Source organism: Amblyraja radiata, chromosome 2 (assembly GCF_010909765.2).
Source record: "Amblyraja radiata isolate CabotCenter1 chromosome 2, sAmbRad1.1.pri, whole genome shotgun sequence".
Taxonomy (NCBI): Eukaryota; Metazoa; Chordata; class Chondrichthyes; order Rajiformes; family Rajidae; genus Amblyraja; species Amblyraja radiata.
In genome coordinates this window covers 26659890-26685198 of record NC_045957.1, presented here as the reverse complement: position 1 = coordinate 26685198, position 25309 = coordinate 26659890, and the positions used below count along the sequence as shown (strand labels likewise).

The window sequence follows — 25309 nt, the reverse complement described above, 5'->3', positions numbered from 1 at the left end:
AGCATCAATTCATATACTCCATCGGAAAGATCCACTTATGTTATTCTGTCACTCGTGCAGAATGTTGTATTCTGCTTTCTTTTCAGGCTCTTGGCAATGCTAACAAAGTCAGCATTTACTGTTCCTTCCCCATTGTACTTGAGAATCAAGGACCATATTCACCAGTATCATTTCCGATTCTCCTCCAATTGAGCAGAAGATGCAGAAACTTGAAAGCATGTACTACCAGAATCAGGATCAGCTTTTTTCTTGCTGTTATCAGATGTAGTCCAGAGTGTAGCAAACCTTGCATAGTTTTTTGTTTGCACATATTTCTCTTTACCTGCAACGTTACAATGCTGTAACACTATATTCTGCACTCTAGTATTTTTCACTTTGCATTACTTGCTCTGATTACGTATGGCTGGATTGTATTCGTATTGCAATTTAATTTTATCATTTTATCAAATTTAACATTACAAAAAACAATCGCAGATTTTAACAGGTACAGGTACTTGAGGCAGGTAGGTAATAACATTTAAAATACATTTGAACAGGTACTTGGATAGGAAAGGTTTAGAAGGATATGGGCCAAATGCGAACAGGTAGGACTAGAATAGATGGGGTATCTTGGCAATGGCAAGTTGGGCCGAAGGGCCTGTTTCCATGCTGGACGTCTCTATGACTATTTCTGAGACCCGTTTACCCATGCACCAGTGATGCAGAGTATCCCCAATCAGTCCTTGTCTCTCCAAGTACTGGTAGACCCTGTCTCTCACAATACCCTGCAGTACTCTTTACCCATGGATTCCTGTTTGTTGTTCACTCTGATTTCCACACATTTGTTCTGAATCTCAGACGCCAGAGACAAGCTGAAGGTCAAGTGTCGCTTTGTTTGACCTCCCACCTTGCCGTTGACCTGCCGCTAAATACAGGTCGTGCAGGTTTGGATAGTTGATCCAGAACCATCTGACCTAATCTTTCCTTGGGTATCTTCAGTAACTATAAAAACTTGTAGTGCAGCGATGTTATCTAACTGCTATGTGTTCCTGCTGCCTGTACATGAATGTCAGTTTACGATTCTAAGATTCATTCCTCTGCTTTAATGTAGGGGTCGATATCACCATACTTTGTGAAACGGTTTGGATTTAATCCCGAATGCAAAGTGATTGCTTTCACAGGAGACAATCCAGGTAAGATTATAGTTCTTTATATTGGAGTAAATGCCAGCCATTGTCTTCCTAAAGGTGAACTGATTACGCAGATTGGTTATATCTGTGGTATATCAAGCTCTGCAGGATGTTTGATTGATTTGAAAGTACAGCATGGCAGCAGACCTTTCGGCCCACCAAGTCCATGCTGACCATCGACTAATTCTATGTTATCCCACTTTCACATTCACTACCTACCCACTAGGTGTAATTTACAGAGACAATTTATAGAGGCCAATTAATCTACAAATCCGCACATCTTTGGGATGTGGGAGGACAAAACAAGAGAGATTATTAAACCTTTGGTACAGCTGACTTTTTATTGGTACAACATTTATATTTGCATTATCATCATGTAAATGTGAACACTCCCCAGGCTTCTGCCCATTCTTTGAGATTTTGCATTTCTTACATTATCAACAGCATAACACGGAGAGGTTGCTCATCAAATTGGGGTGATTCGTTGGGTCAGTTTTTTATGGATTGGATGATATCGGCAAGCCTACATTTATTTTCATTCCCTATTTACTCGGAAGAGTAACGACTTTTAAACTACTACTCTGATGGTGATATGTATGCACAATGTTAGATAGAGGCAATGTTAACTATGCATTTAAGGATGGTATGTAAATTGGGATTTGTTGGGCTACGTAGAATTAGGAGTTGCTGATGAAACCATACTGGTACATTACATGGCTACACAATATGTTTCCATTGCAGAGCTACTGAATCATGTGGATAGCTGTTTCCATACCTAATTTAGTTTAGTTTATTGTCACGAGGTACAGTGAAAAGCTTTACTGCGTGCTAACCAGTTAATGGAAAACCTATAGGCGATTATAATCGTGCTGTCTACAGTGAGCCGGCCAGATAGATAGATAGATAGATAGATATAATTTATTGCCACACAGCCAGGCTGGTGGAAATTTGGGTTGTCTGCAGCGATACAATAATAAAGAACACACAACTACAATAAAACTGTAACACAAACATCCACCACAGCATTCATCACTGTGGTGGAAGGCACAAAATTTGGCCAGTCCTCCTCCATTTCCCCCCCCATGGTCAGGACCAGAGTCCAGAGTCAGTCCAGGATCGGCTCTTCCTCACCAGAGACCGCGGCTTTAAGTTGGTGTAGGCTGCAGGCTGGCGGTCAAGATTTAAAGTCCCCGCCGCAGCCAGAAGCACCTGAGACTGCAGGGCCAGCGGTCGAAGCTGCCCTCCAGGGGTGATGGTAAGTCCATGCCGGCCCCGCGGTAGAAGTCGGCCGCGGGCCGGCAGTGATGGCTTCTTCTTGCCCCGGGTCCCCAACGTGAGATCCCGGGCTGTAGACGCCGCACCAGCTGGAGCTCTGCAGACCGCGACTTCAGGCTGCCGGCTGCCCCGGGCCAGCGAAACGGAGCGCTCCCCTCCAGCGAGGGTTCACCTGCTCCACGCCGAGAGTCCACGCTGCGCCCGCCGCTGAAGCCCCGGGCGCGTTTCCGGGAAAGGCCGCATCGATCCTTGATGTTAGGCCACGGGGGAGGCGACCTGGAAAAAGTCGCCTCTCCGTGGAGGAGGCGACCAAAGCGGTTTCCCCCTTCCCCCCCCCACACCCACAAAGAAACATTAAATACAGACTTTAAAACATACTAAAAAATAAAAAAAAGGTTGAAAAACTGACGAGCTGCATGACATGGCTGCTGCACAGAGCGTCCACAGTGTGCAGATACATGATAAACGGAATAACATTTAGTACAAGATAGAGTCCAGTAAAGTCCTATTTAAGACAGTGGGAGGTTCTCCAATGAAGTAGATAGTAGCTCAGGACCCCTCTCTAGTTGTTGATAGAATGGTTCAGTTGTCTGACAACAGCTGGGAAAAAAACTGTCCCTGAATCTCGAGGTATGCATTTTCACACTTCTGTACCTCTTGCCTGAAGGGAAAAGAGGGGGTGAGACTCGTCCTTGATTATACTGGTGGCCTTACCAAGGAAGCGTTAAGTATATATGGAGTTAATAGAAGGGAGGTTAGTTCGTGTGATGGTCTGGGCTGTGGCCATAATTTCTTGCGGCCTTGGATGGAGCTGTTCCAAAACCATGCTGTGATTCTTCCTGAAAAAAATGCTTGGACTGGTTCATTCTGCAGACACGAAAAACTGCAGAATCTGGAAGTTCGTGAGCAAAACATAAAGTGCTGGAGGACCTCAGTAGCTCAGGCAGCATCTGTGGAGGAAAAGGATAAGTGATGTTCTTGAATTGGAAGCATTCTTCAGAAGAAGGGTCCTGTCCTGAAATGTTGTTTGCCCATTCCTTCCCCCGATGCTGCCTGACCCACCAAGTTCCTCCAACACTTTGTGTTTTACTTGTTTCCTTCTATTTCTGTTTAGAGAATGATGAAATCTGAAACATAATAGCCTCCCAATACTTAATACCCAATGCTAATTATCTAATATTTTCGAAGAGAGTAGTCTTTCGAGTGCACTCTTTCGTGTTGTGAAGCCAGTTTGATAAAGGATAGACACTGATACATTAACATGCATTCTCTTTTATCAGATGCTGACTGCCCATTTGTGTATTGACACTGTAATTTCCGATATCATATATTTCATTTTTGTAGCATTTGTAAGCATGTTATGAATGACATGGGGGGTGGGGGGGGGAGGGGGGGGGGGGAGGTCAGGACCGCTCTCTAGCTAGTGAGAGGATGTTTCAGTTGTCTGATAACAGCTGGGATGACCCTGAATCTGGAGGTATGCGTTTTCAAACTTCTGTACCTCTTGCCTGAATATGGTTTCTGCATACATTTAAACCAAAATTTTAGACATACAATACTGAGGGAATAATTTCAGATTGGGTCATTAACTGGAAAACCATCTGGTCAACAGGTAAATTTAGAAGGTCCCATAGTCCTCATTCAAAGGGAAGCTAGTTATCTGTTGTGTCCATGACCCCCTGAGGGTTATCACTCAACAAACCTTACTGAAAGAGATGAGTTTTTCTGCTGTAGCACAGTGATGTGTGCGTGTGTTTGTTTATGTATTTGTGGACATTACTGGCAAGCCCCGAATTTATTACCTATCCTCCAATGCCATTTAAGAGGACATTTTAAGAATGATCCACTTTGATATGGACGAGAGATTTAACTACTGCACCACTTCTGTCGCTAAACTAAAATTATGGCCAAAGCACGTAATTAACTGTAAAGCACTTTGGGGTGTTCTGTAAGAGATAGAAAAGGCACTAACAACTTTAAAAATACTATTATTTGAGAAATATTTTCCGTGCACTTTGTGATGGAATGATTCAACATCTGTGTAATTAAAGTTTTTAGCAATGATTGAAAACCAGACATAGTCATACAGTATGGACACAGGCCCTTCTGCCCAACCCGCCCACATTGGCCATCACGTCCCGTCTACACAAGTCCCACTTGCCTGCGTTTGGCCCATATCCCTCTAAACCTGTCCTATTCATGTACCTGTCTAAATGTTTCTTAAGCGTTGCAATGGTAACCTGCCTCAACTACCTGCAGCTCGTTCCATACACTCGCTACCCTTTAGTGGAAAAGGTTACCCCACAGGATCCTTTTAAATCATTTCCCTCTCATCTAAAACTAATGTCCTCTGGTTCTCGATTCCCCTACTGGGCAACAGACACTGTGTGCGTACCTGATCCATTCCTCTCATGATTTTGTACACCTCTATAAGATCACCCCTCATCCTCCTACGCTCTAAGGAATAGCCCGCTCAACCTCTGTAACTCAGGCCCTCGAGTCCTGGCAACACCCTCGTAAATCTTCTCCGCACCCTTTCCAGCTTGACAACTTCTTTCCTATAACTGTATCCAGCACTGAACACAATGGCTTAATTGCGGCCTCACCAACGTCTTATACAACTGCAACATGACTTCCCAAATTCAATACTCGATGACTGATGAAGGCCAAAAACCTTTTTGACCACCCTATCCACCTTTGTTAATTTAACATGATAATTTTATTTAAAAGTTGAAATGTAATACTGAATATTATTTACAATGAATTGCATCTGTTCTCTCTTACAGCATCACTGGCAGGAATGCGACTTCAGCAGGGAGATATCGCAGTGAGTATTGTTCGGGAGCTTCAGAAAGTGAATTAAAACGATAAAGGGAAAGTTGTCATTGTCTTAACAATTCTTCTTGATTTGCATTAAAGTAAGTAATGTTAAATCAGAATATTTCTAAAATTCATGGTAAATAATAGGGAGGTAATAAATAAGGTATTCAAAAGGGAACTGCAGATGCTGGAATATCGAAGGTGCACAAAATTGCTGGGGAAACTCAGCGGGTGCAGCAGCATCTATGGAGCGAAGGAAATAGGCGACGTTTCGGGCCGAAACCCTTCTTCAGACTTCAGACTCAGATAAATAAGGTAACTATTTATTTATTGGTTTCTGTTCTTCAGTGTTTTGCACTGCACCATAGCATAGGTATCAGGTGGAGATTTGGGTGATCTGTTGAGCATCTGCCAGCAATATCAGGATAAAGTAGAAGCTTGATTTGAGCAAATGCAATGCTCATTAAATCCAGTAATGTCTTTTATACACTGTCTCTGAAAAATGAAAAAAAGGAATTATTTACAATGAATACATGTTTAGTTTAGTTCAATTTATTGTTACATGTAAGTAAAATGTTTTTTTGTTGCATGCTAATCAGTCAGCAGAAAGATTATACATGATTGCAATTGAGCCGTCCACAATGCACAGATATATGATAAAGGAAATAACGTTTAGCGCAAGATAAAGTCCAATAAAGTCCTATTAAAGATAGTCCAAGGGTCTCCAATGAGGTGGATAATAGCAGGACTGCTCACGTTGATGAAAGGATGGTTCAGTTGCCTGATAATCCTTCTGAGAATTATTACCAGTGAGGTTCCACGGGATTGTTTTGGGACTGGTTTGTTTAATTTTGATTTTGATAGAATTTGATAGAATTTATTTGCCACACAACCAGGGTCGGTGGAATTTGGGTTGTCAGCAGCGATACAATAATAAAGAACACACAACCACAATAAAAATGTAACACAAACATCCACCACAGCATTCATCACTGTGATGGAAGGCACAAAATTTGGCCAGTCCTCCTCCATTTCCCCCCCGTGGACAGGACCAGAGTCCAGAGTCAGTCCAGGATCGGCTCTTCCTCACCGGAGACCGCGACTTTAAGTTGGTGTAGGCCGCAGGCTGGCAGTCGAGATTTAAAGTCTCCGCCACAGCCAGAAGCACCGTAGACTGCAGGGCCGGCGGTCGAAGCTCCCCTCCAGGGGTGATGTTAAGTCCACGCCGGGCCCGCGGTAGAAATTGGCCGCGGGCTGGCAGTGGAAGCTTCTTCTTCCCCCGGGTCCCCCACGAGGGATCCCGGGCTGTAGACGCCGCACCAGCTGCAACTCTGCAGACCGCGGCTTCAGGCTGCCGGCTGCCGCGGGCTTGCGAAACGGAGCGCTCCCCTCCGGCGAGCCCCAGCGAGGGCTCACCCGCTCCACGCCGAGAGTCCACGCTGCGCCCGCCGCTGAAGTCCCGGGCGCGTCTCCTTAGAAAGGCCGCGCCGATCCTTGATGTTAGGCCACGGGGGAGGCGACCTGGAAAAAGTCGCCTCTCCATGGAGGAGGCGACCGAAGCGGTTTCCCCCTTACCCCCCCACACCACCCCCCACACAAAACACACCGAGGAACATCAAAAACATACTTTAAAACATACTAAAAAAATAAAAAAAGTTGGAAAAAAACTAACGCGCTGCTGACATGGCTGCTGCCAGAGCAGCGCCCCCTACGAAATACTTTATATAACATTACAAGCGGTGAAAGTACAATGAGTCACAAGCACTGTGGCTACATTTTCACATTGTGCAAAAGCTTATGACAGTAGTGGATAATAAAACTGAATAGAAAAAGCTGCATGTGGGGAGTCTAGAAAAAGGTGGTCATATAAATGAAAGTAATGTGCGTGGAAAGCGAAGGTGATCTGAGACAGTAAATTGAAGCCTAGTGGTGGTGAGTAAGACAGATCCGATATAGGATGCATTAATAGTCAATCTACTACTTTATGCTGCTTCTAATGCTATGTAAAGGTATGGAGTGCAGTGCTGCGCGGAGAAGTTGCAAGTTTTGAGCACAGGAACGCTTAAGAAAATAGAAAGATTAAATTGTGTTGAACGGGTTTGTAATTGTGCGTGTTTACACTGCAAAAGGACAATTTGAAATGTTTGCTGCTTTTACGTAGAACAGTACCACGCAGGAGTGGTCCTATGGCCCACCAGGTCTAAGATGATCATGAGGCCAATGTAACTGATCTCATCTGCATACACAAGATCTGTATGCCTTTGTTCCCTGTCTGTTCAAAAGCCTCTTAAACATCATATTGTATCTGCTTCTACTACTGACCCTGCCAGCAAGTACCTGTAAATAGAAATGATCTTGCACATCTTCTTTAAGCTTTCCCCCTACTCGCCTTAAACCTCTGCCTCAGAATATGTGACATTACAATGCTGCGAAAAAAGATTATTGACTATATATGACCAGTCCAGATAATGACCCTCGACCCTCCACAGAGGCAGCCTGGATAACTTAGTTCCATCAGCAGTTTGTTTTGTTGCTTCAGATTCCAGCATCTGCAAACTCTTGCATCTCCACCTCAACTATTTACTCCATCTATGCCTGGTCATTTTATCAAGTTCACAAGTTATAGGAGTAGAATTAGGCCATTCGACCCATCGAGTTTTCTCAGCCATTGAATCATGACTGATCTCTGCCTCGTAATCCTGTTTTCCTGCCTTCTCCCCAAAACCTTTGACACCCATTCTAATCAAGAATTTGTCTATCTCAGCCTTAAAAATATCCACTGACTTGGCCTCCACAGCCCTCTGTGGCAATGAGTTGCATCAGAACACCAGTGTGGTGACCCGGTGTGCATCTGTGGAGTTGCTGGCTTGCAGCACCAGAGACCAGGGCTCCATCCTGACTACGGATGCTGCCTGTAGTGCTGCAACATGATTGGCTAACTTTCATACTCAATGCCTTGACTGGGGGAGCCAAGCATGCTTTACTTACACCTTCTTTACCACTTTAGGGAACAGAGAATCCACAACATTATAAACCCCATATCTTGTCCAGGAGAGTAAAAAGTGCACTCCGAGGAATAAAGTCCCAGCCTGACCAACCTTTCCCTACACCTCAGGCACTCGAGTCCTAGCTGCATCTTTGTGAATCTTCTCTGCACTCTTTTAAAAATAAAGATTTGACATTCTCTTTTGGTACAGAATGTGCCAATGTAGACTTAGATTTTGTAGTAGTAACTGTAACAACCCCTTCAAATAGACTTCAATCTCCTCAACAACTCAAACTAAACTCAACTCTACAATCTTTATGATTTTTGTGCATTTGTAGTTTTTTGTGGAAACCCTATCGTTGTAGTCGGAGATCTTATGCTGCAGTTTTTCTTGTCCTCCGTCATAATAGGGAAACTGTTTTACCTGACGCTAGGTTTGGAAATTTATTAGCTAATTCTGCTGCAAGATGTGAATTTCTCTTCCTTGGTAAATTACATATTTCACTTTATAAAGATTTTATTTTACTTTGTGCCCTCTGCACAAATTACTTCCCCATCTATCTTTGCATTGTAAACTTGTATTTAGTGCTTTTATTACATTTGCAGTTTTCCAATCCACTGGAATCTTTCCAGAATCTAGGGAATTTTGGAAGATGGCAACTGATTATCCAGTTAAAAAAATATCCCTGTATTGGAGTGAATAGTTCCCACATTTATTTGGATGAATTCTGATATAATTTCAAACACTTTGATTCCTCAGCCTTCTGCACATGACGGCTTATGTATATGTAGTGTGTGGCATAGCTGATAGAGTCGCTTCCTCGCAGCACCAGAGACCCAGATTCAATCCTGATCCGGGTGCTGTCTGTGTGGAGTTTGTGCGTTCTCCCTGTGACCATATGGATTTCCTCCAGGTGCTCTGGTTTCTTTCCACAATCAAAAGACATGGAGGTTTGTAGGTTAAATCACCTCTGTAAATTGCCCCTTGTGTGTAAGGAGTGGATGAGAAAGTGGGATAATGTAGAAATAATGTGAACTGGTGATCAATGGTCAATGTGGACTCGATGGGCTGAAGGGCCTGTTTCCATGCTGTATCTTTAAGCACTAAACTCTAATGTATCTTCTGCTTCTTGGGTTTGCATTTTATTAAATGCATTTCCTTCTTGTATTTTTCAGGTAAGTCTGGGAACAAGTGACACTGTCTTTCTGTGGATTCAGGACCCAAAACCTACACTGCAAGGACATGTCTTCTGCAACCCAGTGGACCGCGATGCCTACATGGCACTCATTTGGTAAGGGATAGTTTTTAGTGTTCAAAGAAAGGCCTGCATGAAGCTAAATATAAATTCATATCATCCCCTTCTTTCTCTGGACCATCACCAGTGCCCCATTACTTCTACCCTTCAGCTTGACTGTTTGAGCACCTAAGTGACATTGTTTGAGCACCTAAGTTACCTTTAGCTTTCAGTGAATAAAATGTCTGGGCATTAATGGTGTCCACGCCAGAGCTCCCCCTTGTGGTCTCAGGTTGGAGCTCCCACCCCCACCCCCCCTGTGGTCTCTGATTCGAATAGTGAATTAACACATACACGGTGGCACCTCTGCTTCCGATTTGTATAACAAGCGACTTAAGTCAGGGTCGGCAGGTAACGTAACTCAGACAGCGTCTGTACTGCCATTTGTTATCACTCACGTTAATGTTGAAGAGATATTGACTTGGTTTTGAATGATTTGTAACCTCTTGCTATTAAAGGAAAACAAAGCTGGAAACTGCTGTAACTTAGAAAGCTTTAAAATAACTCATTAACAGCTTAATGCTCAGACTACATCGGTGGACATTCTCTTAGACCTCCTGCCATCATAAGTCATGTGTAATGTGTACATACACAAAGTTTTATTTCAACGTTCACATTATCCCATTATGGCAAGGATAGATTATCATATGTTGATAAATGGCTATTGAGAATTCTACCAATCGTTTAGGAATTTATAATGAAGTGCTTTACATTGTATAAAACCTGTACTTGTATCCTTATCTAACTCTGCCTTTTCCCTAGTTTTAAGAATGGCTCCCTAACAAGAGAGAGAATCCGTGATGAAAGAGCGTCTAGTTCATGGGATGAATTTGCAAAAGCTTTGAAAGCCACTAGTCCTGGAAATAATGGAAATATAGGTAAAGTGGAGAATGTGCATTGGGCTTTCATGAACTACTTGTTATCAATTTTGCCAGCAGAGCGATCAGAGCAGGGACTGATTGAAGCTTCAGTCTTTCCAATGCTTAGCTGGAAGATACTGTAACTTCTAAAGTATGAACATATTTAGCATCAGAGGCGCCAGGGAAGATAAAGTAAGGTGATGGAAGTAGCATTGGGTATCATCACCAGGTATGTGGAAGTTGCTGAAGTGGTGTTATCATCAGGCAAAAGATAGTTTTGGATTTTAGAGATACAGCACAGAAACAAGCCCTTCGGCCCATCAACTCTGCGTCCACCACCAATCACCCCATACAATAGCACTATCTTACGCACTAGGGACAATTTACAATAGCCAATTTACCTACAAATCCGTACCTCTTTGGAATGTGGGAGGAAACCAAAGCACCCATGCAGTCACAGAGAGAACATACAAACTCCATACAGATAGCACCTGTAGTCGGGATGGAACCCGGGTGTCTGGTGCTGTGAGGCGAAAGGAATAAGAGATGGCCAATGATCTTAGGAGGGCCCAGAGGTTATAGTGTGGGTTGAGGAGGTCATTCATGATTGTGTCAGAAGGAACTGCAGGTGCTGGTTTGTACTGAAGATTGCACAAAGTACTGGGGCAACTCAGCGGTCAGGCAACATCTCTGGAGAAAAGGAATTGGTGACGTTTAGGATTGCAACACTTCGTAAGACTGATCACTTCTTCAGACAGAGGTCTTCAGACTTGGATTTATGGATGGAGGATTGTGAGGACTGTCAAACGAAGATGGTAAGATAGAGGATAGTTTGGTAAACAGTGTAAGACTGCTGAGATCTTGAAAAATGCAGGAAAATAAAATATTCAGATGTAGAAACAAGGACCTGCAGATGCTGGTTTACAAAAGTAGACAAAGTGCTTGAGTAACGCTGGAGTAACAGACTGAAGAAGGGTCCTGATATGAAACATCACCTTTCACCGAAAAGACTAGGATTGTATTCACTGGAGTTTAGAAGGATGAGGGGGTATCTTATAGAAACATATAAAATTATAAAAGGTAGATGCAGGAAAAATGTTCCCAATGCTGGGTGAGTCCAGAACCAGGGGCCACAGTCTTAGAATAAAGGGGAGGTCATTTAAGACTGAGGTGAGAAAAAGCTTTTTCACCCAGAGAGTTGTGAATTTATGGAATTCCCTGCCACAGAGGGCAGTGGAGGCCAAGTCACTGGATGGATTTAAGAGAGAGTTAGATAGAGCTCTAGGGGCTAGTGGAGTCAAGGGATATGGGGAGAAGGCAGGCACGGGTTATTGATAGGGGACGATCAGCCATGATCACGATGAAAGGGCCAAATGGCCTCCTCCTGCACCTGTTTTCTATGTTTCTAATGTTTTACAGATTCTATCTGACCCGCTGAATAACTCCAGCACTTTGTGATCCCATGGTTACAATCACAGAAGAGGCTGTTTGAAGATTCAGTACAGCTAGATTCCACCATACTCATTCTTACTGAGTGGACAAGGTGGGCTCTCCACATTCATGTAGAGTGCAAGGTTGACTGCAGGCAGCCATTGTGGGGATCAGGCTTATACCAGTGTAATCTGGGTTAACACGTCATAAAGCCAAAAAGGTGAGACATTAGAAAGAGAGACAGCACAACAGAACAAGGTGGGGTAAGATTTATTTGCAAAGCATTAAGTGAGGTAAATGAAGTTATTTTAGATACTTTTTATTATTTATATTATGTGTTTCTATTTTGATTCAAGGTTTTTATTTTGATGTAATGGAGATCACCCCTGCTGCCATTGGTGTTCATCGATTCAATGACAGAAATTTAAAAGTGAGTATGACAAAAATAGATTGGCAGGTTGCAGTCTGAAGAAGGATTCCGACCTGAAATGTCAACTATTGCTTTTCTCCAGAGATGCTGCTTGACCCGCTGAGTTACTCCAGCATTTTGTATCTATCTTAAGTTAACCTTTTAGTCTGAAGAAGAGTCCCGACCCGAAACATCGCCTATCCATGTCCTCCAGAGGTGCTGCCTGACCTGCTGAGTTACTCCAGCACTTTGTATCTTTCAAAAAAAAATTTACCCAGTTGCCCTTCCTTAGAACCGTGGAAAGACCAATATCATATCTATCGTCTAGGTATTTTGCAGCCTTCTGGAATGAGCATTCAATTTTGCAGCTTCAGGGAAACTGTTTACGTAGTTTCACATTATCGTGCGTGTCCTTTCCTTGAAAATGCCTTACTGACGGTCAGTCCTCATCAGATTGGGATTGATGGTATTACACTGTTGGAAGCTTGCATGGGCCTGAAGGGCCAAATGGCCACCTCCGGTGTCATATTAAGTGTGTAAATCCCATTTTATTTCAGAATGTCATCTTTGACCTGATAGGACTGCATGCTCAGTTGCCCTCCGAGGTGATAGGATTTATATTGTGACACAAGACACTATTGTAGTACAAGTTTATGTTATGATAGAAGTTCCTATCATTTACCTAAGTGGCAGAAGTAGATACATTCCATTCGTTGGGAATATGCCATTTATATGGTTGTCAAGAAAATATCAATATCGGTTTATTATTATTGTCATGTGTACTGACATACAGTGAAAAATGTTAAGTAAGCAAATCATACCATGCTTGAGTACATTCAGATTATATCTAATACATATAAAATAGAATGCAATTGAATCTAATACATTAGCAGGGCTCTCGCTTAACTTTTTTCCCCTGTTGCCAGCTGGGCAACCTTGGCAGCTTTTTAGGTTGCCAAATGACATTTTAGGTGGTCGTTTAAGATGGCTTGCATGACGCGTGCTCGGACGAAGTGCGTAGTTACCAGTCGGAATTATGTTCAATGAAGCATTCACATATTATTTCTGCTTCAAATAGTCACAAACTAACATATTCACCAATTAAGACATGATATATACCACAATGACATGCAGCAAAATTATAATACGGTATCTCAACTCTTTTTACACATTGCAATTAATGCAATTTTTATTATTTCTTTCCACTTCCAAACAAAAATGTGGTTGGATTATTCAGCGTATGATCAACCTGTGTCAATAAATCCTGGACCTTGATAACATATATGCTTAACCATGCACACTACAGATTGATGTAAGCATGTTTTCTGTGAAGGACCGAAAATTATCATGACATGGCCATAGCATGGGTCGTTATTGCTATTGGTACAGAAACACTCTCGCTTCCCACATAATTTATCCACAACAAAATATACAGGTTGCAAGGAATTTTCTAAAGGCATTTTATGATAATAGCTGACAAAACTGACTATACCCATCTGACAGGTTAAACATTACACTAACTAACAAGAGATGGCCAAAGGACATAAATGCAGCAAATGTTTGGTAATATATTTAAAGGTGTCAAGACGCCACACTACCAGACATTCAGATTAGATGTATGTGGCAATGAAGATACCCACTTTGTAAGCACCATTTTAAAAAATATTTTGTTGATAAACGCTTTTTCCATCATTCCCACTTCAGAATTAACGTTAAAAGTTCAACTGAAATATCTCCTGACCAAATTTGTGATGTATATGACTGACTGTAGAAGTAAAACATGGATAAATCCAACGTATAGTTGTGAATGTTGCTCATTAAATAACTACAGTACTGATACTCCATATTAACAGCATTGATTTGCCATTAAAATGAATTCTGTAATAACGTGTCAGTGACAATCGAACACTGCGGTTTTAATGTTTCGCGTGTTCAAAATTTAATTAATCCATCTTTATGGATTAAAACAAATAATAACATTGGGAATTAAAACATATTTGATTGCATTCCGATACCAACACAATAGGGTCGGTAGGGGGGTGGGGGATCAGTGCAGGATGGATAGGTGGTGGGGGGGGGGGGGTTTGAGAAGGCAATCGGTGTGGATTGGATGGATTGAGGCAGGGGAATTAGTGAGTGTTGGTTGGAGTAGGTAAAATTATGAGGGGAGAGCGCGGGGGATATCAGTGGGGTTGAATCGGGGGGATCTGTGCAGGATGGATGGGAGGAACAGTGCAGGATGAAGGGGTGAGCAGTGCAGGATGGATGGGAAGGGGGGTCAGTATAGGATGAATTGGGGGACCAGTGTAAGATTGATGGGGAATGGCAGGAGAATCAATGCGAGGTGGCTAGGGAGATCAGTGCAGGATGAATAGATGGGATGGGGGGGGGGGGGGGGGGGGGGGGCACAGGGGATGTCAGTGAGGACTGAATAGAGACAGGAATGGGGATCAGTGCGGGATGGAGAGGAGGGGTCACAGGATAAGGGGAGTGGAGGGGGGCGTGAGAGAGAGCGAGAGAGGAAGGGGCAGAGGAGGTGGGAACGAAGGCCAGCGCTCCTCGGATAACACCGGCATCATCGCTGCCTTGGGCGTCCCTGTCAGGCACGGAAATCGCAACCAAAATATGGAGGGGACCGCGGCCAGAATATCTTGGCAGCCGCTCGCGCACGCGCACACTCACACACTCACACACACACACACACACACACACACACACTCACACACGCACACACACACACACGCACACACTCACACACTCACACACACACACACACACACTCACACACTCACACACACACACACACTCACACACACACACAACACACCACACACACACACACACACACACACACCGCACGCACACCACACACACACACACACACACACACACACACACACACACACACACACACACACACTCACACTCACACACACACACCCTCCATCTCCCACACCCACTCACACACACACACACACACTCCACACACTCCACTACTCACCACACACATCCACACACGACACTCCCACCCCCACACACTCACACACCCACTCACACACACACTCCCACCCTCACACACACACTCACACACACACTCACACACACACTCACACCACTCACACTCACACACACACACACTCACACACTCACACTCACACACACACACTCACACACTCACACTCACACGCACACTCACACGCACACTCACACTCACACACACACTCACACACCCACCACACACACACACACACACACACACACACACACACTCACACTCACACTCACACTCACACACGCGCGTGCGAGGCTTCGGAGGCTTCTGTGAACGGTAATTTCAGCTCAACTGCCTGTCTCGGCTACAGCCCCGTCTCAATCCAGACATGGCTTTTGGTTAACCTGGCGGGACAGGCAGAGTAAGCTGGGTTTTGCGCTGGCTGAGGGCCTGGGGGCGTCGCGCCCGTCTCTCCCGACGCCTCTGGCCACCCCTGGGGGGTGGGGGGGCTCTCGGGCGGGGACGGGGATGGTCCAGTGGCGGTTCGGCAGCGATTGCAGCGCTGGAGACCGGGATTGGTCCTGGCTGCGGTGCAGGTCTGCCGAGAGTGTTTTGGTTCGTCTCCCTCCTCCAATCACCCCCCCCCCCCCCCCACCCCTACTCTACTTCCGCCTCTGACCGACACCCCCCTCCTCCAAGGGTCTGTTTTGAAAGCGCCGTTGGCGGAGTAGCAGCAGCTGCCGCTAACAGGCCGGGCAGGGCGGGGTGCGGGAGGAGGAGATGTCGCCGTCGCCGTCGCTGCGGTGTGAGGCCCGACATTCGCTCCGACCCTCCGTCACGCCACACTTAGCATCTTTCCCACAACCGTCGCCGACACAAAACGTCACGTTCCTTTTCTCCAGAGATGCTGCCGGACCCGCGGAGTTACTCCAGTTTTTTGTGTCTATCTTTTCGATATAAACCAAGTTGCCAAGCCGGGCAAAATGACTCTCCGTTAAGGTTGCTCGGCGGCACTTTGAGTGGTCATTGGCACCCGGGTAACCATTAATTTCGAGCCCTGATTAGGAAATAAACAGAATGCCGAATATAGCATTAGAACTACGGAGAAAGTGCAGGTAAAAAAGTTCAATGGCTGCAATAAGGTGGATTGGAAGAATGGGAATTCATTGTTAGCACATGACCGGTCTCTTTAAGAGTCTGATAACCGTGGGGAAGAGGTTGTTCTGGAATCTGGTGGTGCATGCTTTCAAGCTTTTGTATCTGTTGCCTGCCAGGAGAGGGGAGAAGAGAGAATGACCAGGGTGTAAGTAGTCTTTGATTATGTCGGCTGCTTTCCCAAGGCAGTATAGATGGAGTCAGTGTTGGGGATGGGGGTGGACTGGAAGTGTTGCAATTTCATGCTGTGCTGGGCGGAACAGAAACTACAGAATAGTGAACTATGACCCTTAACATTTATTTTAGGCAAATGTATTGATTATTTTCTGCAGTTATTTATTTTATTTGATGCAGTCTTTTATGTAAGCTGCTAATATCATAAAAATTGGCTTCAGAGAGAGAGAGCGAGGCTGTGCAGTCATACGGCATGGAAACAGGGAGATCAATCTCTTAGATAGGCATAATTCTCCCCCTTGCCTTTATTATTTATATTTAGCTATTACCATTTTATAATTTTAGTCAGGGTAGGCAGTGCCTGGCAGTGCCTGGCATCTACCCTACCTATTCTCTTCATGATCTTATGTAAGTAAAACATCCTTGTAGATCTTTTCTGAACTCTTACAAGCTTGACAATATCTTTCCTGTAACATGGTGCCCAGAATGGAACACAATATTCTAAATGCAGTCTCACCAACGTCTTATACAACTGCAACATGACCTCCCATCAAGATTTACGAGGATGTTGCCAGGACTAGAGGGTGCAAGCTGTAGGGAGAGGTTGAGTAGGCTGGGTCTCTATTCCATGGAGTGCAGGAGGATGAGGGGAGATCTTATAGAGGTGTACAAAATCACGAGAGGAATAGATCGGGTAGATGCACAGAGTCTTTTGCCCAGCGTAGGGGAATCGAGGACCAGAGAACATAGGTTCAAGGTGAAGGGGAAAAGATTTAATAGGAATCCAAGGGGTAACTTTTTCACACAAAGGGCGATGGGTGTATGGAACAAGCTGCCAGAGGAGGTCGTTGAGGCTGGGACTATCCCATTGTTTAAGAAACAGTTGGACAGGTACATGGATAGGACAGGTTTGGAGGGATATGGACCAAGCGCAGGCAAGTAGGACCAGTGTAATTGGGACATTGTTGGCGGGTGTGGGCGAGTTGGGCCGAAGGGCCTGTTTCCACACTGTATTACTCTGTGACTCCATCATTCTATGACCTCTCTAAGATCACCCCATCAGACTCCTGTGTTCGAGGAGCCTGTCCAACCTCTCCCTATAGTCCAGGCCCTCTTCCTGGCAACATCCTCATAAATCTTCTCTTCACTTACATCTTAACAACATCTTCGCTATGGAAGGGTGGCCAAAACTAAACACAATAAAAGAGGAAAATAGTAAAGGAGGCCAAGTGCCAGACAGGACATTTTTACTGCAGATTATACTGCTAATCAAAAGGCAATGCCCCTTGTCCAAGACCTTGATCTGACTAATCGCTTGTATAAGACCGATCCAAAAATGCGGTCAGGGATTCCTGACACTTCCAGCTGAACATATTAAGTTTAGATTTAGCGCAGTTCAGTTTAAAGATACAGCATTAAAACAGGCCCTTTGGCCCTCCTAGTCTCTGCCGACCAGTGACCTGTTCACACTAGTTCTATGTTATCCCACTTTCCCTGTGCACATTAATGGCAATTTACAAAACCAAATGAACCCACAGACTGCACGTCTTTGGGATGTGGGAGGAAACCCACGCTGTCACAGGGAGAATGTGTATAACAGGAGTAGTTTATTTTAGTTATATTAGAAACAGGCCATTTGGCCCACCGACTCCATACTGACGATCGATCACCTGTTCTCACTATATGTTATCCCACTTTCTCATCCACTCCCTGCACACAAGGGACAATTTTACAGAGGGCAATTAACCTACAAAGCTGCACATCTTTGGAATGTGGGAAGAAATCGAGCTCCTGGAGGAATCTCACGCCGTCACAGGGAGAATGTGCAAACTCCGCACAGACAGCACCCGAGGTCAGGATCGAACCTGGGCTCTCTGCTGCTGTAAGACAGCAGCTTTATTAACTGCAGTACTGTGCCGCCCACAAATGGTGAGAATCTAGAATGGATTGTCAGGGAAGGTACAGGAGGCTGATTCAATCATGGCATTCAGTAGAGAACAGGTTAGGCCTTTAAAAAAAACCATGCAAACTCCACATAAACAGCACCTTGGGTCAGGATTGAACATGGTTCTATGGCGCTGTGAGGCAGCGGGTCTACCAGCTGCGCCACTGTGCCGCATATTTAGATTTATTATTATTACATGTACCAAAGTAATAATTGGCAAATGACTTCAGAATATAGACAGAACATAGAATTTTGTCTGTCTGTGCTGTCAGCCTGAGTTCAATCCTGGGATTTAATTGAGGAAAGTTTAACTGATTGGGAAAAGGGGAAGTACAACGGGATCTGGGGGTGCTTGTACATCAGTCTATGAAAGTAAACATGCAGGTACAGCAGGCAGTGAAGAAAGCGAATGGTATGTTGGCCTTTATAACAAGAGGAATCGAATATAGGAGCAAAGAGGTCCTTCTGCAGTTGTACAGAGCTCTAGTGAGATCACACCTGGAGTATTGTGCGAAGTTTTGGTCCCCTAATTTGAGGAAGGACATTCTTGCTATTGAGGGAGTGCAGCATAGGTTTACAAGGTTAATTCCCGGGATGGCGGGACTGTCATATGCTGAGAGAATGGAGCAGCTGGGCTTGTACACTCTGGAGTTTAGGAGGATGAGAGGGTATCTCATTGAAACATGTAAGATTGTTAAGGGCTTGGACACACTAGAGGCAGGAAACATGTTCCCGATGTTGAGGGAGTCCAGAACCAGGGGCCACAGTTTAAGAATAAGGAGTAAGCCATTTAGAACGGAGATGAGGAAACACTTTTTCCTCACAGAGAGTGGTAAGTCTGTGGAATTCTCTGCCTCAGAGGGCAGTGGAGGCAGGTTCTCTGGATACTTTCAAGAGAGAGCTAGATTGAGCTCTTAAAGATAGCAGAGTCAGGGGATATGGGGAGAAGGCAGGAACGGGGTACTGATTGGGGATGATCAGCCATGATCACATTGAATGGTGGTGCTGGCTCGAAGGGCCGAATGGCCTACTCCTGCACCTATTGTCTATTGCCTATTGATTGTTTAGGATATAATACTGAAACACTAACTGCAAAACTGACATCTAATCATTGGGAATTACAAGTGGATTTACTAATTTCGTTCAAAGAATTGATATTAAATCTAATGCCAGCAATAATCTGTCATTTTTTTAAAGTGCTCTGTAGTATTAAAAAGACAAACGCTGAATAGTAGCATTGCCTGAATACACGCTAAATACTATCTGCACTGTAACCTCCCTAACACAATGAGTAGGTTTCAGCTTCACGTTCTTTATTGTACACCTCTTTCAATATTTTTCCTTTTCTAAATGCAGATAATTAAAATGTAATATCTCTATTTGGCTGTTTGCCTGATGCAGGTCTCAAACTTTTCAGAAGAGACGGAAATTCGAGCTGTTATTGAGAGTCAGATGCTGGCCAAAAGATCATATGCTGAGAAGCTGGGCTACAAAGTCTGTAAGTAATAGTTCCCTGTTGCAGCATAGTGTTAGGATTGTCTTAGAACGGCATGGTGACCAGAGTATACAAAATTATGAGAGGAATAGATTGGACAGGGCCCAGAATCTCTTGCCCAGAGGAGTGGAATCGAGAACCAGAGGACATAGTATAAGGTGAGGGGGGAAAGATTTAATAGGAAACTGAGAGGTAACTTTTTTTACACTAAGGGTGGTGGGTGTAGGGAACGATCTGCCGGTGGAGGTAGTTGAGGCGGGTACTATCGCAACGTTTAAGAAACATTTAGACAGGTACATAAATATGATAGGTTTAGAGGGATACAGGCCACACGCAGGCAGGTGGGACTAGTGTAGATGGGACATGTTAGTCGGTGTGGGCAAGTTTGGCAAAAGGCCTGTTTCCATGCTGTATGACTCTGACTCAGAGAGTGCTTTACTACTCATCTGACACAAGGTAGATTTGGAATTTTGGAATGGCGAAGATGTTTGTTTGAAGAAAGAAAATTGGTTCAGACACCAAATAGGCTTCCTGCCTTTTCTGTGAATCATGCAATAGAATTTTTAGCATTTACTTTAAAATTTGTTCAACAATGTTATTTAAAGGCCTCATTAATCTGTGAAATCCTTCAAAGGCATTCAAGATTCAGAAGAAGATCCACAGTTCAGCTGGAGAGAAACTATTCCAATTGTCTGAACAATCAAGAGCATGTGGACATATAATTAATGTTAAAGGAACCCAAACTGAAACACGAGGAAAAACCTCTCAAAACAGGACCAGTTTATTTTATTTCAGAGATCCAGCATTAGAAACAGGCCATTCGGACCACCGAGTCCACGCCGGCCATTGATCCCCTGTTCACACTAGTTCTACGTTATCCCACTTTCTCACGCACTCCCTACACACTAAGGGCAATTTTGTAGAGGCCAATTAACCTGCAAACGTGCACATCTTTAGGATGTGGGAGGAAACCAGAGCATCCAGAGACAACACGGTCACAGGGAGAACATGCAAACTCCGTACAGACAGCAGCCAAGGTCAGGATTGAACCCAGGCCACTGGAGCTGTGAGGCAGCAGCTGCACTGCTGGGCCAGCCATAAGTGGGGTGCATCTAAATCATGACATTCAGAAGAGAACTGGTTAGGTCTTTGAAAGAAAATAGATGCAGGGTGACTGGGCGAGAGTAGAGAATTGGATTGGTCTAGCACAGACTGGTAGAAACTCAGATGGCCTTGTTTAATATTTTGAATTGTGTGCTTCAGCATGTTTAATTAGTATGTTTGTCTTTTTTAATCTTCCTCGACCTTACTCATGCTATGTCTGTAAATTTGTGTTATAGTTAATTTGCAAAATATTTTTGCTGATTACTTATTAGTTTCATCTAGACTCAATAGAGGGAAGTAGTATACCAGAAACTACATTCATAGTGCATTTCAGCATCTTGTGAGTGTTCATTCTTCTGAACTCCAGCGTATGTGGGTAATTTCACTACCTTTTATAATTTTTGCGATGTGATAAAAGCCAATGTTAGATTTGACATTGACGGGGAGAAAAGAACAAATGCTGGTTTCTCCAGCATTTTTATCTATCTTCGATTTTTCCAGCATCTGCAGTTTCTTCTTAAACAAAAGAACAAATGCTTATGCTTTTCTTATTTTAAAAACTAAGAACTGCAGACTCTGGTTTACACAAAAGGGCACACAGTGCTGCAGTAACTCAGCAGGTCAGGCAGCATCCCTGGATAACATGGCCACGTGTCTTTCGGGTCGGAGCCCTTCTTTAGTCCCAGTCTGACCCAAAACGTCACCTATCCATGTTCAATGGAAATGCTACCTGACCCGCTGAGTTACGCCAGTACTTTGTTGCTTTTCATATTGACTGAAATAAGTAATTGTTAAAGGTCAGAAGATCATGTAAAGATCAGTGGAAAAGACAATGCTTTTGAAAGGTTTCTATTTTGTGTAATTCCTGAATTCATAATTTATGTCATTCCATTCATGCTTTTTATTTGATGGAGTCATATAGCTAGAATTTGTAATAAAGCAATTGAAGGAAATAATACAATTCCCTATAAATTTACGTTTATTTTCCACGCTTCTTGGAGGATTAAGAAAGGAATAAGAAACACGTTTTCCAATATCAAGAATTAATTTCTCAGTGGTTTAGAGAAGTCCATAGTTGTGTGCTTGGCTGAAGGCCCTATTATCCTTGCCCCCACGTCAGGCCAGGTCGCTCCGACTGATAGTTATTCCCTAGGGAAGTGCCAGCTGTCAGCTATCCATGGCTCAGACTGTTTCTAACTCGCGTGACCCGGAATGGAGTGACCCGGAGGTCAGATGCCAGCACATCTGATCTCTTGCATCTGACCTTCTATCGACTGCTGAACCCGCCATTGAGTCCAATGGGGAAACTGATGGCTGACAGGAAGCAGCACGTAGGCATGAGTGAACTTTTCTCTGGTTGGCATGACACAAATAGCAGGATGTCACATGGATCCCCACTGAGGCCTCAAAGTGGTACAATTAATGTAATGACTTGCATGTTATTACTTATTGCTGAGGCAGGTACATGGATAGGATAAGTTTAGAGGGTCAATTGGTCAAGTTTGTCCGAAGGGCCTGTTTCCACGCTGTATGACTATGTCTCTCTATGTGTTAAGAGTCAGCTAATCTCAATATAATTGAAGTTACAGAACACTAATTTTCAAATTAACTTTCAACTGATGACTGCAAAGAGCATCTCCCGGGACAAAAATATGTTTTAAAATTTTGCTTTGTTCAGATTTGTTAATGAAATTAATAGAGTTTGTCAACATTTTACTGGACAAGTCACGTGGAAAGAAGGACTGTTTGTAACAGAGATTGCAATCGTTTCCATCCACCACTAGGGAGCAGTTATTGTCCATTCTGCTCAGTTTCTTTATAGATTTCTTAGAACAAAATTCTGACAACCTGGCATATTTGGTTGAGGTGTACAACATTTCAAATATATATGTTTGGGACCTTTTACAATAAAATACTCTTGACTCTTGTTCATTGTCTCTCCTGCAAACCTTAAAACCGTGTAATAAATCTTCATACCTCAAACTCTGCTTTTCAATCCCCTGTCCCCTGCCGTTGACAACTGTGAGGAGCCAAAGCACTGGAGTAACTCAGCGGGACAGGCAGCATCTCTGGAGAAAGGCGACGTTTCGAGTCGGAAGCCTTCTTCAGATTGATTGTGGGGGGGGGGGGTTGGGGTGGGGAAAGAAAACTATGCCTCCACTCATCGAATTTTCTTACTAGAATCTACTGTCAGATCATTTCTCATTCCTCATCCACTACATTCTTTTAAACCTCTCTTTGTCCAAGCCTTCACATGTGTTAATTTGGTTTTGAAATCAATTTTTGTTTGATTCCACTTTTGTGGGTTGTTTTACTTTGTGCCTCAGAATAATGTGCAGTAGCTTCAGTTTTGGTCACCCTGCTACAGGAAGGTTCGATTAAGATGGAAAGGTTGCTGAGAGGATTTGCAAGGATGTCGCCAAGATTTGAGGGGCTGAGCTATAGGGAGAAGTTGGGCAGGCTAAGACTTTATTCCTTCGAGTGCAGGAGGCTAAGGGATAATATGCAGAAGTGTATAAGATCACGAGGAGAACAGATGGGATGAATGACAGAGTATTATTTTCCCAGAGTAGAGAAATCATTGTATTGTATTGTATTCAAATTTATTGTCATTGTCTCAGTTAGAGACAACGAAATGAATTTCCCTTACAGGCGGTATCATAAAAATAAATAAATAATAATAAATAATAAAACATATTAAAAATAAAATAGAATTAAAAAAAAAGCACAAACACTGAAAGTCCACGACACAACATAACACAGTGGCACCAAGGTGAGGAAGGCACCTTAGTCCAGCCAGCCTCCACTCCGTTCTTCTTAGTTGTTCACTCGTGGTCGAGGCCTTCCTAGCACCCACAGTCGCCGCCCCGGGTGGCCCAATGTTCAGGCCCTTACGCCGGGCTGGTGGAACGCCGACGCCGATCCCCGACGGTGAACATCCTCCTCAGCGGCCCGGACCTCCAGATCAGCCGCCTCCCGCAGCCGGAGTCCGCAGCTCCCGAGTCCGCAGGCCGAGCCGGGTGGAGTCGCAGGACCCCGCGTTGTCTATCAGCGCCGCCCGCGTTGGGAGCCCGCAAACCGCAGCTCCAGGATGTCGGTGCAGCAGGTCCAGCACTCCGGGCTCCAGACGGCAACCCCCGTTAAGGCATCGCCAGCCCCATGATGTTTCAGCGCTGTCCCGCCGCTGCTGGAGCTCGGGTCGATCCCGGCAGGAAAGTGGATGCACCGAGGATGTTCCCAATGATCGGGGAAACTAGAACTAGGGGACATAGTTGCAGAATAAGGGGGGGCTCTTTTAAAACGGAGATGAGGAAGAACTTCTTCACCCAGAGGGTGGTTAATTTATGGAATTCACTGCCCCAGGGAGCAGTGGAAGCAGAAACTTTAAATATATTTAAGACTAAAATAGATGGTTTTTTAGCTGCCAAGGGGATAAGGGGCTACGGGGAGAGGGCAGGGATATGGACCTAGGTATGGTTAGTATAGTAAGACCTGAGTGATCTCCTGGACAAGTGTCGATCGCCTGGATTGGGGTCGGAGAGGAATTTCCCGGATTTTTTTCCCGAATTGGACCTGGGTTTTTATCCGGTTTTTTGCCTCTCCCAGGAGATCACGAGGTTTTTGGGGTGGAGAGGGGTGATAGCGGTATAAAGGGGAGGGTAGTGTCTTGTGTTCTGTGTCTTGTGTCTACTGTTTGTGGGTAAGTGTGTCTGTTTAGTGTTCAGCCATGAGCGAGTGGCGGTGCGGGCTCGACGGACCTGGTGGTCTACTCTCGCACCTACTTTCTATGTTTCTATGTTTCTATGAAAGGCCGCGCCAATCCAGGTAGGCCGCTGGGGGGGGGGGGGGGCGGTGGCGAGGACGTGACTCGAATAAAAGTCGCGTCCTCTCCAGGAAGCGACTGAAGGACGGTATCCCCCTTACTGTGCCCGCTTCCCCCACATAAAGACATTTAAAAAAACATCAAAAACACACTTTAACAAAAACTAAAAAACAAAAAAACAAAAAGATACCGGGCTGCAGGTGGAGGCTGCTGGCACCAGCGCCACCGGAATACAAATCATGAACTAGAGCGTATTGGTTTAAGGTGAGAAGGGAAATATTTTCTAGGTGGAGCAGCTTTTTCACACAGAGAGTGGTTGGGTAAATGGAATGAGCCACCAGAGTTCAGTTTAGTTTAGAAATAAAGCATGGAAACA

The 25309-nt window shown here is 44.3% G+C and overlaps 1 protein-coding gene across 1 annotated transcript in view; it reads left to right on the top strand.

Moving 5' to 3' along the window:
* Positions 1-25309, top strand: part of xylb (xylulokinase) — a 162579-nt gene that overhangs the window by 35847 nt on the left and 101423 nt on the right. Inside the window, exons 10-15 of the mRNA XM_033043826.1 lie at positions 1091-1172; positions 5231-5271; positions 9427-9542; positions 10308-10423; positions 12193-12266; positions 19913-20009. Coding sequence (XP_032899717.1) covers positions 1091-1172; positions 5231-5271; positions 9427-9542; positions 10308-10423; positions 12193-12266; positions 19913-20009 — 526 coding nt within the window. The remainder of the gene's footprint in view (positions 1-1090; positions 1173-5230; positions 5272-9426; positions 9543-10307; positions 10424-12192; positions 12267-19912; positions 20010-25309) is intronic.